This window comes from Rhodotorula graminis, assembly GCF_001329695.1.
Source record: "Rhodotorula graminis WP1 unplaced genomic scaffold RHOBAscaffold_12, whole genome shotgun sequence".
Lineage (NCBI taxonomy): Eukaryota > Fungi > Basidiomycota > Microbotryomycetes > Sporidiobolales > Sporidiobolaceae > Rhodotorula > Rhodotorula graminis.
Window position 1 is genome coordinate 177,660 of NW_017264939.1, and position 13,467 is coordinate 191,126.

General features: G+C 67.6%; 4 protein-coding genes across 4 annotated transcripts; 3 read left to right on the top strand and 1 right to left on the bottom strand.

Moving 5' to 3' along the window:
• Positions 1–123: 123 nt before the first annotated feature.
• Positions 124–1,638, top strand: RHOBADRAFT_46101 (uncharacterized protein; the record flags this gene model as incomplete). The annotated part of the gene is made up of 5 exons (XM_018414721.1): positions 124–419; positions 481–538; positions 644–1,156; positions 1,225–1,462; positions 1,553–1,638. 5 exons carry the CDS (start codon positions 124–126, stop codon positions 1,636–1,638), a joined length of 1,191 nt encoding a protein of 396 aa, XP_018269056.1.
• A 718-nt stretch (positions 1,639–2,356) lies between these two features.
• On the top strand, positions 2,357–4,672 carry RHOBADRAFT_55251 (uncharacterized protein; the record flags this gene model as incomplete). Its single annotated transcript, XM_018417750.1, has 5 exons — positions 2,357–2,682; positions 2,764–3,410; positions 3,479–3,621; positions 3,690–4,447; positions 4,517–4,672. 5 exons carry the CDS (start codon positions 2,357–2,359, stop codon positions 4,590–4,592), a joined length of 1,950 nt encoding a protein of 649 aa, XP_018269057.1. The 3' UTR covers positions 4,593–4,672.
• Positions 4,673–5,101: 429 nt separating this feature from the next.
• RHOBADRAFT_55252 (uncharacterized protein) lies at positions 5,102–7,709 on the top strand. Its single transcript, XM_018417751.1, has 7 exons — positions 5,102–5,229; positions 5,398–5,483; positions 5,655–5,970; positions 6,061–6,122; positions 6,186–6,399; positions 6,464–6,844; positions 6,912–7,709. Exons 1-7 carry the CDS (start codon positions 5,107–5,109, stop codon positions 7,641–7,643), a joined length of 1,914 nt encoding a protein of 637 aa, XP_018269058.1. The 5' UTR covers positions 5,102–5,106; the 3' UTR covers positions 7,644–7,709.
• Positions 7,710–9,956: 2,247 nt separating this feature from the next.
• On the bottom strand, positions 9,957–13,251 carry RHOBADRAFT_55253 (uncharacterized protein; the record flags this gene model as incomplete). The annotated part of the gene is made up of 5 exons (XM_018417752.1): positions 9,957–9,987; positions 10,117–11,226; positions 11,293–12,020; positions 12,085–12,608; positions 12,699–13,251. 5 exons carry the CDS (start codon positions 13,249–13,251, stop codon positions 9,957–9,959), a joined length of 2,946 nt encoding a protein of 981 aa, XP_018269059.1.
• Between the last annotated feature and the right edge of the window lie 216 nt (positions 13,252–13,467).

Consider the following 13,467-nt stretch of genomic DNA (forward strand, 5'->3'; position numbering starts at 1 on the left):
ACTGGACGGAATCTCGAGAAACACAGAATGTTCTCGCGCATCTTCGACCGCCTCACTAACTCTCTCTTCCCTCCAGTCGTCGCACATCACTTCGAGCGCGTCTCGACTGCCTCGGCCTCGACCATGTCGGCGCTCTTCTTGCGCATCCTCCTCCCCCTCAAGCACCTCGCCCGCTCTCCCGCCGTCGACATCCCTCTTCCCTCCTTCCTCCGCTCCATCACCGACTCGATCCTGTCCGAGGGTACCCGCATCCGCCTCGCGGCCGCATCTCTCGAGAAGCTCGCCGTCGCCAAGGTGTTCGAGCGGGCGTCGCTCGAGAAGCGGCCGATCCTGCATGTGCTGGCGGCGGGCAACGATCCTCTCGTCGCAGGCGTCCTGCGAGAGCTCGTACACTATGTGACGACGATCGTGGCGCACCCGTGAGCACGGCCTCCCCTCCCAGTTCCACTGTTGCCGAGGCTGACCTTCCTCCCTGCGCAGGTACGGCACCCTCAACCCGCATGTCCAGGCCGTGACGCACGCCGCCGAGCTCGAGCGCGTCCCTCTTTCTCGTCCCTTATCAGCAATACGAGCGTGCCCTGACATCGAGCTCTCCTGCAGGTGGGCATCCCGACCAAACACGCTCGCCCTCACCCTTTTCGAGTCGCGCCCGCTCTGCACCGGCGCTGCACTCGCCGCTCGCCTCCACCACGTCCTACACGCCTCGCGCGACAAGCCCGAGCAGCTGCGCGGGCTCTCGACGAGCTACGAGAACCCGTGGCGCGCGCACCCGCTCGGACCTGCGGCAGGTCCAGTAGGCGGACTGCCCGAGCGGGTCCTGCAAACGCTCGGCGGCCCAGGTGGAGCTTCGAGCGTCGACGCTCTCGGTGCGCAGGTCGGCGAGGCGTACGGCGAGTTCCACCGCCTCCTCACTCGAGCCGAGGGCGGGCTCTTTGGCAGGCCGCCGCCGACGGGGCTCGGCGGCACCCGGGTCCGGCTCTGCGTCGCGGCCGACAATGCGGCGGCGAGTGTGCTCAGCGGCATCAGGGCGCGAGGCGAGGGGCAGGCGGTCGTCCTCCTCGGGGTCGAGGCGGTCCTGCCGGGCAAGGGAGGGGACGTGCGCGCTCCCGTCGGAAGCTGGATGCTCGCAGAGACAGCCAAGAAGCTCGGCGCAAAGGTGCGCCCCTCCTTCCTCTCCTCTTATTGTCCGTGTACCGCTCGACTGACCCGTGCTCGCGTCGACAGGTCTACGTCGTCGCCCTCGTCGACCACATCCTCTCCTCCTCTTCCACCTCCACGACCGGATCTCTCCCGCAACACGACCCGACAGAGCTTCTCGCCGGCTGGTCGGGTACTCTCGCAGAAGAGCTCGAGTCACTCGACGCCCTCGCCCTCGCCGCGTCGGACCCGCTCGAGCCGGACGTGAGCGTCTTTGCCGACACGAGCGAGGTCGTGCCCGGTCGCCTCATCGACGGCTTCATCAGTGCGTCCCAACTCCCTCTCTCTCTCTCCCTGTCGTGGCGCGAGATACGTCGTCGCAGCTTGATTGACGAGCCTCGGCGACCTCCTGCAGCCGAGAAGGGCTTTCTGAGCGCGACAGGCTGCGACCTGCTCGGGCGCGAGCGCGCAGTCGCCGAGCGCGAGCTTCACGAGCTGTAGCAGTCGGCCACCGCTCGCGCTGAGCAGCTGCGACGCTCAGGCGGCTCGCCGTCGCCGGTCGGCAACTTGAGAAGGCCGCGGGAAGGGGCCGCGGTGCTTCAGCGGCTGCTGCAAGCGATGTTCGACGAGCTCGGGCCTCGGGAGAGCGAGAGCATTTCCGTGCCGCGGTCGCGAGTCGAGCCGGCGAAAGCGAGAGTCGAAGCTTGGGCACAGCGGAGCCGAGCAGATGGTGCGAGATGATCAGTGAGACAGGGTCGGCGTTGTCAGATTAGCGCCTGCCCAGCCTCCGTCTTCGCAAGCTAGCCCAACTCGAGCGAGAGCGCGGAAGCTTGCGGCGCGAGGTGAGGTGCGAGGGAACGAACCGGGCTCGAGCGCACGCCCCGAGCTCTCTCGATGCTCAGCTGCTAAGCGCACGTCCGCCAGCCAATGAGCGCGAGTCTATATCGAGGCGCCGATGCCACAGAGGCGGCGAAACGCTCGAAGGGGAGACGCAGAGAGGACGATGCGCTGCGAAAGTTGACCTCAGCGCGTCGCGGAAGCGTCGATCATCGCCCGCCTCCGGACCAAGTGTGGAGGCGCTGGCGCCGTCCTCGCACTTTCTCCTCGCTCTTTCGTCCGCCTGTCCTCGCACGCCCGCGCACCCTCGCTCGCCAGACCACCTCTCCTCTCTTCAACCACCAGTCCACGCCTGTACCCGCGCGACCCGCCCCTGTCCGCCATGGCCGCCAGCCACTCGCCCTCGTCGTCCTCGCCTCCCGACGTCGTCCATGACCTCGTCGCGATCGGTTTCGGCCCTGCCGCCCTCGCGCTCGCCATCGCGCTCGTCGAGCACAACTCGGACGCCCCTCGACCACGCCCGCCGACCTTCTCGTCCCTCGGTGGCCTCCAGGACGCGCTCGGGTTCAGCGTTGACGAGGCGGTGCGGGCTCGGCAAGGCGGCGAGGCCGCCACGCAGCGGCCACTGCGCTGTGCGTTCGTCGAGCGGTTCCCGCGGTTCCAGTGGCACCCGGGCATGATGCTCGAGGGCAGCCACATGCAGATCTCGTGCGTCCACTCTCCCCCCGTTCCTCTGCCCTGGTCAGCTCGTCCGAGCTGTCGGCCTTACTGACCCACACACCGTAACAGTTTTTTAAAGGATCTGGCCACCCTCAGAAACCCACAGAGCGCCTACACCTTCCTGTCGTACCTCGCCTCGTTCACCCCGTCCCGCCTCGCCTCGTTCATCTCGCTTTCCACCTTTACGCCCTCCCGCCGCGAGTTCGCCGACTACCTCCAGTGGTGCGCCAACAAGGTCCAGGGCGAGCTGCGGCAACAGCACGGCGACGTCGCGTACGGCGAGGAGGTCGTCGCCGTCGACGCGCTCCGCCCCGACGAGCACGGCGAGGGTGCCGGCGTTCGCGTCCTCAAGGTCACGTCCCGCGTCGTCGCCACCGGCGAAACGATGACTCGCCTCACCCGCAACCTCGTCGTCTCGGCGGGCGGCACGCCCAAGATCCCGCCGCAGCTCGCCGCTCCCGAGCTCGTCGCGACCGACCGCATCCTCCACACGGCCCAGTTCCAGGACAAGGTCGACGCCATCCTCCCGCACATTGTCGAGGCGCGCATCCGCGAGCGCCGCCCGATCCGCCTCGCCGTCGTCGGCGCCGGCCAGTCGGCCGCCGAGTGCTTCCTCCACCTGCGCACCAAGCTCGCGCCTTTCCTCCCTGCCGACGCCGACTTTGAGCGACCGCAAGTCGACATGCTTCTCCGCAACTCGTCGATGCGCCCGACTGGTGCGCTCACTCTCCCTTTTGTCTCTTCCTTGCTCGGGCCGCGACTGACTTGCTCGACCCGACCGCAGACGAGGGCCAGTTCTCCAACGAGGTGTTTGACCCGTCGATGAGCCAGGCCATGTTCAGGCTCGGCGAGGAGGAGCGAGAGCGCGTGCTCGGCGAGGCCAAGAGCACCAACTACTCGATCGTGAACCCCAAGACGCTCGAGTCGGTGCGTCCCTCTCTCCCTTCTCCTTGTCGTCCTCGCCTGGCGGAGACTGACTCGAGCGTGTACTGCAGGTCTATACGACGATGTACAGCCAGAAGGTCGAGGAGGACATCGCTGCCCGCACGGGTACGGCGGCAAAGGACCTCGCCCACGACCCGCGCCTGAACGTCCGCCCCTACACCGAGATCCGCGAGGCGCACGCCGTGTCGACCGATTCGTCGTCGCCCGCCATCCGCCTGTCGCTCTTCAACCCGATCACGCGCGAGGCTCGCGAGGTCGAGTACGACGTCGTCGTCTGCGGCACGGGCTACGACCGCCAGGGGTGGCGCAACATGCTCTTCCCGCCGTCGACCGCCTCCGAGACGATCGCCTCCGAGCGCAAGGACGAGGCGACCATCCCGCTCAGCGACCTGTTCGCGACCGGCACCGCCGACGACGAGCGCTCGTCCTCGCCGCTCGCCCTCCCGCCATCGCTCGACCTCCCTGCAGCCGCCTTCTCGGCGCGCGTCGGCCGCAGCGAGGCGGGCAACAGCCGTGCCGCCTCGGTCGCGTCGTCGTCGGTCCCTCCCTCGGCCCGGTACGACTCGCCGTCGCGCTTCTCGACCAACCCGACCCCGTCCACCGCTGCGAGCTCGCCTCCTTCGCCCGCCTCGCCCGACCACGGCGTCAAGCGCACGTCGCCTGCCGCCAAGGCGCCCGTGTACCCGGTCGCCGAGAACTACCGCCTGCAGCTCCCGACGACGACCGCCTCGGGCAAGGAGTTCCGCCCGACCGTCTGGCTCCAGGGCGCGTGCGAGAAGACGCACGGCATCAGCGACTCGCTCCTCAGGTGCGCTCCCTCTTCTCTCCTCCTCTGTTGGGCCTCGTCCTGACTCGCTCCCTCTCTCTCCCGACACAGCGTGCTCGCCGTCCGCAGCGGCGAGGTCGTGCAGTCGCTCCTCAAGGAGGGCTACTTTGGCGAGGGCGAGCAGTGAACGGACCCTCTCTTCATCCACTTTCTATTCTCTAGACTCTCTCTCTCGCCGTGTCGTAATGTAGCTCGTCGTCCCCCAGCTCCTGCCCTCGAGAGATGTGTCGTTGGCGAGCTCGCGGTCGCCTTTGGTCCCCGGCTCGAGCGGGTTCCTGGCCGTCGAGCCCCGCACGAGCCAAGCTTCGGTTCGAGCGCTCCGTCCGGCCGTTCCGCGCAGCCAGAGAAGCTCGAGCGGACGCCGGACGCTGCCGGGACCTTTTGCTCGCAGGAGAAGCGGGTCGCGACGTGCGAGGAGGGCCGAGCGGGCGGTGTGGACGGCCAAGTCCAGCTTGAGAAGTCCAAACGGTCTGCCTACGAGACACCGACGACAAAGAGCGAGCGAAACCGGATGCCGAGTCGACGCTAGAGCTCGGACGCGATCGCCTCGACAATCAGATGGCGAGACTCTCCGCGTGGCTCGGCGAAGCTCGCTCTTTGCTTCCTCCCTCGTTCTTCCCGCCACCCGAGCCAGAGCAGCCATGTCGACGTCCTCGCACGACGACACGATCAAGTCGAACCTCGAGGTTGCGGGCAACGTCGAGCGCGAGCGCGCGCACACAGCGTTCCTGCCCACGGCGCACAACGCCGTTCCCGAGCCTCAGGTGCGCCCCGAGTTCTTCCACTCTGGGTTAGGCGTCGACGCTAGTCGTCGTTCCACGCTTGAGTGTCGGACGACCTGCGGAGGTGCAGCCCGCGCCGCAGCATGTCCTCGGCAGCTTCTCGTCGAGCGATCGCTGATCGGATTCTCCTCCCCTCCCTCCTCGACACAGACGACGGGCGGGAACGTCGCTCCTCCAGCCTATGCCGTCGAGACGCAGAAGGGCGTCCTCAAAGTCGAGAGCGTCAACCGTGTTTGGTGCGTCTCCTCGTCCCCTCCTTCCCTCCCTCCCTTCCTCCCCTTCCTTTCCTCCTCGTCCTTCTCCTCGTCCTCCTCGTCTTCCCGTCGAAGCATGTGAGCGAGCGCGACGAGACGAACACGATGTTATCAACGACGAGCAACGCAAACTGACCCGTCTCTCGAGCGCAGGGGCCGCAACTCGAAGATCGTGCTCTTCGTGAGCATCGCGCTCGCCGCCTACATCTATTCGCTCGAGGGCTCGACGACGTGGCAGTACGCGGCATACGCGACTTCTTCCTTCGCCCAGCACTCGCTCCTCGGCGCCATCGCGACGGCCCAGGCCATCATCCTCGCCGTCACCAAGCCCTTCTCGGCCAAGTTTGCCGACGTGTTTGGCCGCGCCGAGGCGCTCACGATGAGCGTCGTCTTCTACACGGTCGGCTTCATCATCATCGCCGCGTGCAGCAACGTGCACACCTACGCCGCCGGCGCCGTCATCTACTACGTCCGTCGCCTGTTCCTCGAGCTCCACAGTCTGGACGGCCGACTCACCTTTCTCCTGTTCCCTCTCCTTTCGCGGCCCGTCATCGTTCAGGTCGGCTATGCGTCGCTCCAGATCCTGATCCAGATCGTCATCGCTGACTGCACGAACCTGCGGTGCGTCTTCCCCTCGTTCCCGTCCATCTGAGCGGTCGCGTACTCACGCTCCGGCACACACAGGTGGCGTGGCCTCATGTCGTCGCTCGTGTCGATTTGGTACTTCATCAACGCGTTCGTCTCGGGCAACATCGCCCAGGGCATCCTCAAGCCGCACCTGAACGACGAGGGCATCCTCGTCACGGACAACTGGCGCTACGGCTACGTCGTCTTCATCATCCTCATCCCGGTCGTGTGTGCGCCCATCATCGGCACCCTCGCTTGGGCGCAGCGTCGTGTACGTCCCCTCGCTCTTCCTCCCCACCTTGACTCGCCTCTGACCTCTCGTTCTCCTTTCGCAGGCCTCGAAGCTCGGCCTCGACTCGACCGACCTTCTCGAGACGACCGGTGGCACTGCGGCCCAGGCCAAGGACACGCGCTCGCTCGGCAAGCGCGCCCTCGGTTGGGCGCTCGACATCGACGCCCTCGGCCTCGTCCTCTTCGGCGCCGGCTGGGCCTGCGTCCTCCTGCCGCTCACCCTCGTCAACAAGGGCAAGCTGTGGTGGGACTCGTACAAGATCATCACGCTCCTTGTCGTCGGCGGCGTCACCCTGATCGTGTTCGTCATCTTCGAGGCCCGCGTCGCCGTCAAGCCTCTCTTCCCGGCCCGCTTCTTCCGCAACCCGACCATCATGGTCGCCGCCTTCATCGGTTTCTTCGACTTTGTCTCGTTCTACCTCCAGGTGCGTCCCTCTTCCGCCGCATCGTCGCCGAGCGGGTTAATTACTGACTCTGCTTCGCCCCTGACAGTTCACCTTCCTGTATTCCTGGGTCACCGTCGTCAAGTCCGACTGGAGCGTCAGCGAGATCGGCTACTTCACCCAGGCCCAGACGCTCGCGTTGACGTTGGGCGCGATCGGCGCCGGGTTCTACCAGCTCAAGTTCCGCCGCACCAAGTGGCTCCTCGTCGTCGGCCTCTGCGTGCGCCTCCTTGGCGTCGGCCTCATGATCAAGAGCCGAGGCGCGCACGCCGGCACGTTCGAGATCGTCATCGTCCAGGTCCTCCAGGGCTTGGGCGGCGGCATCGCGAGCGCGTCGTGCCAGCTCCTCGCCCAGGCGTCGAGCCCGCACCAGGACGTCGCCACCGTCACGGCGCTCGTCCTCCTCTTTGCCGAGATCGGCAACGCCGTCGGCACCGCCCTGGCCTCGGCCATCTGGCGCAACGACATGCCCAACGAGCTCGCCAACCGCCTCTCGGGCCTCCTCAACTCGACCGAGATCACGACGGTCTTCGGGTCCATCACGACGGCCGTCACCTACAAGACGAGCAACCCGCCGGCGTACGAGGCCATCATCGAGTCGTACGCCGCCGTCATGAGGACGCTCCTCATCGCCGCGACCGCCATCGCCGTCGTGCCAGTCGTCCTCGCCTTCTTCGCCAAGAACATCTACCTCAGCGACACGCAGAACGCCGTCGAGGGAGACGACCTCGCAGGCCGCCCCGTCGCCGCCACCGACAAGGAGAAGGACCTCGAGGCCTGAGCGGCTCTCCCACCTCGTCCCTCCTCAACTTCGAGCGCCTTCCCTTTCTCTCTCTCTCTCTCTCCCCCTCCCTCTCTCTCTCCCTCTCCCTGTGTTGTACAGACTAGATCTTTCCCTCTCTCCTGCACCCCTCGTTCCGCTGTGCGCGCCTCGTCTTTGGTTTAGAGAGCCGGTTCTCGGGGCAGCTTTCGTGCAAGGAGGGCTCTCTCTCAGCACCTCTCGATGCCTCTGCGAAGTGAGACGAGAAAGTGCGCTCTATTCCAGAAGAAAGAGCCGCTCTCCTGCAACGAGCAGTCGACGAGACTCCTCTTTGCGCTCGCGAAGGAGGACGAGGAGGAGAAGGTCGCGCTCGAGCTCGCAGTTCTGCTCTTCTCGGACCCGCTTTGCTGTCGGCCGACTGCTCAAGGTGCGCAGTCGACGTGGCGGGGCGAGGCGAGTGCGCAGCCGACCCACGCAAAACAAAAAGGTAGAACCTGGCCAGGGAGCCGTAGAAGCGTGCGGGCGTTGCGCAGAACCCCCGAGGTTCCGCCCACACATCTACAGCCAACTGGTGCGAGGCGTAACGGCAGCCGGCAGAAGCCACACAAGACCGAACCGTCGCCGCACCACTCGATGACAGAAGCGAGCCGATCAACCTGGCCGGTTCGGCAAAGGAAAACCCCACTCTCTAAAAAGACGCCACACGCATCGGGTCACTCGCATCCGCCCTCCTCCTCCTTCCCCCACTGCACACCTGCCTGGGAGGAGGTCACCGGCGACTCGAGCTATTTCCACTGCATGCCTGAGCGCAGGGACGCGCCGCAAGTGCGACGAGCCGAGGCGAGAGAGCGAGCGAAAGCGAAACGAGAAGCGCGCGCGCGCCACGTCGACCCACCTTCTCGCGACTTGCGTGCTCCTCACGCATCGCTGAGTGTGAGTCCCGCCTGCTCACAGAGCCTAAGAAGCCCATGCGAGTAGAACTGCGGACGCGGCGCGCGTGCAGAGGGCGCCGTGCTCGAAAATCAGTGCGCTCGAGCCCGCGTTTCGAACCAGACTGGCCTTGCTCTACAGTGTCGAACAGCTCTCGCGCCGCTCACGGTCGCTCGAGCCACGTTAGAGACACCGTCTGATATGGCCTACGAGCGGAGCGTCCCGCCAGAGCGAGGTCGGCCTCACGACTCTGCGCTCGAGAAGGGCGACGAGGAGGAGAAGGTCGACGCGCTTTCCTCGGCCCGCCTTCTACCGAGCCCTGCCCTGCCGTACGACGTCTCGAGACGTCGATAGAGCGAGTGCGCGTCCGAGGACGACGATGAGCTCTGGCTCGGCAGCGTGCGCTCGTCCTCCTCATCCTCGGCGCCACGTCATCCGTACGTCGTGCGCCGGCCAGCCCGCGGTAGCCTCGTGCGACGCCCAGGCGATCGAGCAGATGGTCACACGCAGGCTGTGAGCGCGCGCGGCGGCCCCTTGGCGGTCTGTGCGCCCGGCAAATCCACCTTCACGTGTCCTCACACGACCTCGCACGAGGGGCAGGCGCCGCCTCCCCTCGATCACGCCGATCCGCTCGCCCTCTCGAGTTTGGCTCGTTGCGACCCGCCATCGTTGCGACTTCTGCTCTAGCCGAGAGAGGCCGATCGACGTCTCGAGACGACTGCGTGCCACCAAGTCGATCTCACAGCCGGAACGAGAGAGGCGGCCGCAGTCACTGCTCTGGCTCGACAGAGAGTCGGACGCGGACCTGCGAAAAGTCGCTCGAGAGCGGGCGCCACTGCTCTTCCTCGGCCACGTCAGCCATCAATCGACGTGCAGAGACGCATGCGCCAGGTGGCGGCCTGCAAGCGCCGACGCGAGCCCGGATCGAGAGCCGCCGACAAGCTGAACCGGGCCGTCGCTCGAAGCGCTTTTCGGGCACGGAGAGACGGCGAGAAAGCATGCGCGCGAGACGGTGAAACAGACTCGAGCAGTGCAGAGCATCATGCAAATGTGACCCGCCCGCAGCGGCGTCGAGCGACTGAGCAGAGAACACGCGCAAAGCCGGACGAGCGAGGCTCGAGCGGCTTCGACAGCGGCTCTGCCTCGAAGCCCTGTCGCTCGCGCTCGTGTACGATGTCACGCCGTCGGAACACTGCGCGTGACGAGCTGCGTGAGACGAGATTCGGCGCTTAGGACGCAGGCCGGCCAAGTCGAGCTCGAGGTGCGTCGAGTCGAGTCGGGCAGGGACGAGGCGCTCGGGCCTGCTTCTCGGTTTCTCTCGACGGGGCGCAAGCCTCTCAGCTCTCTAGGTGCAGAAGGCGAAGCTGCCGAGCAAAACGCGCGCTGCATTGCCGAACGATAAAGCTAGAGAAGGTCGACCTCGCGCCCGAGCCTCCTGTGCCGCCAGGGAAAGGACGTGTTGCAGACCAGCTGCATCTACACCCTCTCACGCCGCATGTCGAACGCTTCGCTCCTCCAGCTGTGCGGCCTCGTCCTCTGCTCCCTTCCGACGCGCTCGCGCCACCGATCCGCCTCCTCGCCGACCTCGCCGACAGCGCGCATCGCCTCCTTGGCCGCCTCCTGTCCCGCTTCCACCTCGTGCCGCACCTCGTCTCGCGCCGCTCGGGCGAGACCCTTGGGCGGGGAGCGGCCCTCGGGGAGCGGGATCGGCGCGTCGCCGACGGGCAGGACGACGCCCTCGGAGCCGATGCCGGCGGTGCCATTGGCGGCTTCGAGGTCGATAGCGACACCGTGACGGTTCAGGTGAAGGTGCCGCGCCGAGTGAGCGTCGCCGTCGGCGTCGCTCGTCGCGCTCGAGGCGTCGCTGCCCGACTCGTCGACCTCGTCCTCCTCGTTCTCGACGGCTCGCCCTGCGAGCACGTCCCACGCCGCCCGCACCCAGCGCCACAGACGCTCCATCTCGCTCTCGTCCCGCTCCCGACCCTCCTGCGCCTCTTCCACCGCCCTCGCTCGGAGCTCCTCGGCCCGCTCGCGCACCTCGAACCCGACGCGGCCGACCCACTTTGCCCCAGGCTCGAGCACCGCCTCGCGCAGCTCACACTCGACGGCTTTGCGCACGGCGACGCGAAGGAGCGGGCGCAGGAGCCATACGAGCCACGGGTGCGAGCTCGAGTGCGGCGTGAGGTGAAAGTCGGCGAGCGCGACGGCGGTCGAGTGACGCTGCAAGGTGAATAGGGTGCGGGCGCCGGGTGGCGGGGGCGTCGAGGTGGCGAGGGCGAAGCCGAGGCCGCCGCTGCTCGAGCTGCCGTCGGGCGCGCTCGGGCGGCCGAAGCGCAGGTCGAGCAGGCCCGACTCGGTGACGTCGCCGACGCACGGGATGCCCGTGTGGTACGAGGCGTAGTACCCGACGTCCTTGATCTCGAGCTGCACGCCCTCGACGGCGACGAGCGTCGAGGCCGCAGAGGCGGTCCGTGCGGTTGCAGGTGCTCGAGCGAGGGAGGGGTCGGACGGGTGCGAGGCCGAGACGGGGAGGGCGGCCGAGGCTGAGCCGAAGGAGGGAAGGTACGTGATGGAGGTGGACTGCTGGAGCGAGATGGACGAGGGAATGATGGAAGTGGCGAGAAGGGACGGCGGGTCGATCGCGAGCGAGACGGTCGGCGACGCGAACTCGAACCTGCAGGGCGCTCCGCATAAGTACTCGTGGCCGTCGCGAGAAGACTGAGAGAGAGGTAGGGCGCACCGAGGGAGCGGGATCTCCTTGAGCACGCCGAGCACTCTCGGCACGAGCCACTCGACGACGTCGCCCCACACCGCCGCGACGCCCTCACCTCCTGCCGCTCTCGCCGCCGTACCTGCCGCCTCGATCGTCCACGCGCCGATCGCGCCCGCAAGCTCCGCGAGCGCGCGCACCGACCTCGCGAGCAGCTCGTCGCCGGCGAGCACCTGCAGCGCCGCGGCGACGCACGCGATAACACGCTGCACGTCCTGCGCGAGGACAGGGCAGTCTCGCGCGAGCGCCCGCAGGCCGTCGTGCATCTCGCCGACCTGGCGCTGCGCCGCCGCGCTGCCGATCCACCCGGGCTCGAGGAGCGCCTTCTCGACGAGGGCGTCGACCGAGTGCGCGAGGTCGCGCAGGCGGGAAGGCGACGTATCTTGGCGGGACGGGTCGAGATAGGAGAGGAGGGCGTGCGCGGCGCGGCGGAGCGGAACGAGAGAGCCGGGCCCGCCGGTAAAGGGCTCGAGGAGGGGGAGGAGCAGACGCGTCGGGTCGGCGTCGTCGATCGGTGCGGGTTGAGCGACGTGGGGCGATGAGGATGTCGAGGAAGGCGAGGAGGAAGACGCGGCGGGCTCGACATGCACGCGAGGCGAGGCTTTGTCGACGGCGGTGCGGACGTAGTCGCGGACGAGGGCGAGGAGGGTCTGCATCGAGCGCTGGTACTGCGGTTGCGCCTGGAGCTGCAGAAAGATCTGCGACGACGAGAGTGAGCCACTGCGCGGGTCGAGGGCGAGTAGTAGAGGAAGAGGAGCGCACCTTCTTGACGCGGTCGACGAACTCGTCCCGCAGCGCCTGCGAGTCCTTCTGCTCAACCTTGCCCGCCGCCTTGTCCCGACTCGCCCCCTCGACGCGACTGGATGCCGCACTCGCGGCGGGCTCGTCGCCGGGCGCGAGCGGCGCGGCCACCTCCGGCGGGTCGAGCGCCTCGTCTCGACCGCCGGCGGCACGAGCCCGCTCCTCGCCCTTCCTCGCGCCCGGCCTCGAGCTCATCGTGCCCGTGTCCGCATCGTGCGCCTTGACCGCGCTCGCGCCGACCGCCCCCTCTGCCGCCGCCTCAACGACCCGCTCGAGCGCGTCGACCGTCTCGGGCCCGAGCTGGTCCTTGGCTTGGGCCGTCTCGAAGACGACGTCGGCCGTGTCGCGGACGAGGAGGACGATGTCGGTGACGAGGGACTGGAGCGCGGGCGAGGTGAGAAAGAGCTGGGCGAGGTTGACGAGCGAGGTCGTGCTTTGCTGGAGGGTAGAACGGTCGGGGACGGGGAGGTGCGGCTCAGGTAGCTCTGTAGGGCGAACGTAGAAGGTCAAGACGAGGGTCTAGGCGGAGGCGCAGGTCGCTGGCCGTATGAGAGGGAGAGAGGCTGCGGGCGTACCAACATCGACCTTGGTCGCCCTGTACCGCCACCAGAACTCTTGCCACCCGTCCCCCAGCTCGCCCTCGCCCGTCACTCCCACCGACACACACTCCTCGTCACCCTCGCCCCTCTCGACAACGACCGGGTTGCGCCCCTCGACGAGCTCCCTCGCGCTCTCGACGCACTCGCGCACGGCGAGGCGGACCCTCTCGCCCTCGCGGCTGAGCCCGCCCGTGCCGAGCCGTCCCTCGCCGTATGTCGGCTCCCAGACTGTGCCCGTCGCGGCGTCGTCCAGGAAGGGCGACTCGAGGAGGAGGTCGGCGAGGGCGAGGAGCTGGGTGGTGGACGGGAGGTGGCCTGCTTTGAGAGCGGCTGCGGCGCGGGCGAGGGCAGGGATAGAGAGCGCTTCGGAGCGAGGCGGCCGGGGCCGAGGCTCGTGGTGCTGGTGCGGGCGACGATGGGAGCGGGGTCGTCGAGGTGGAGGAGGGGCGACGGCGGGTGCTGGGACGTGCGGCGGTGGTGGGAGGAGCGGGGTGCGCTCATCCGAGAGGCTGAGTGGGGCTGGCGGCATGCTCGACGTCTCTCTCGAGAGCGGTATGGTAGAGGAGAGTCGAGGTGGGGAGACGAGAGCCGGCGAGGAGGCTCCGCTCGTCTCGACGCTCTTTTGCGGGCGTGTAGCTGAGCTCGACGGCGAGCTGCAGGGTTCAACTTGAGCCTCTGCAAGCAGCGAGCCCTCTCGTGAAAGTGAAGCGTCGTGAAGCTGTCATCAGCTGGGAAGCGATTCTCG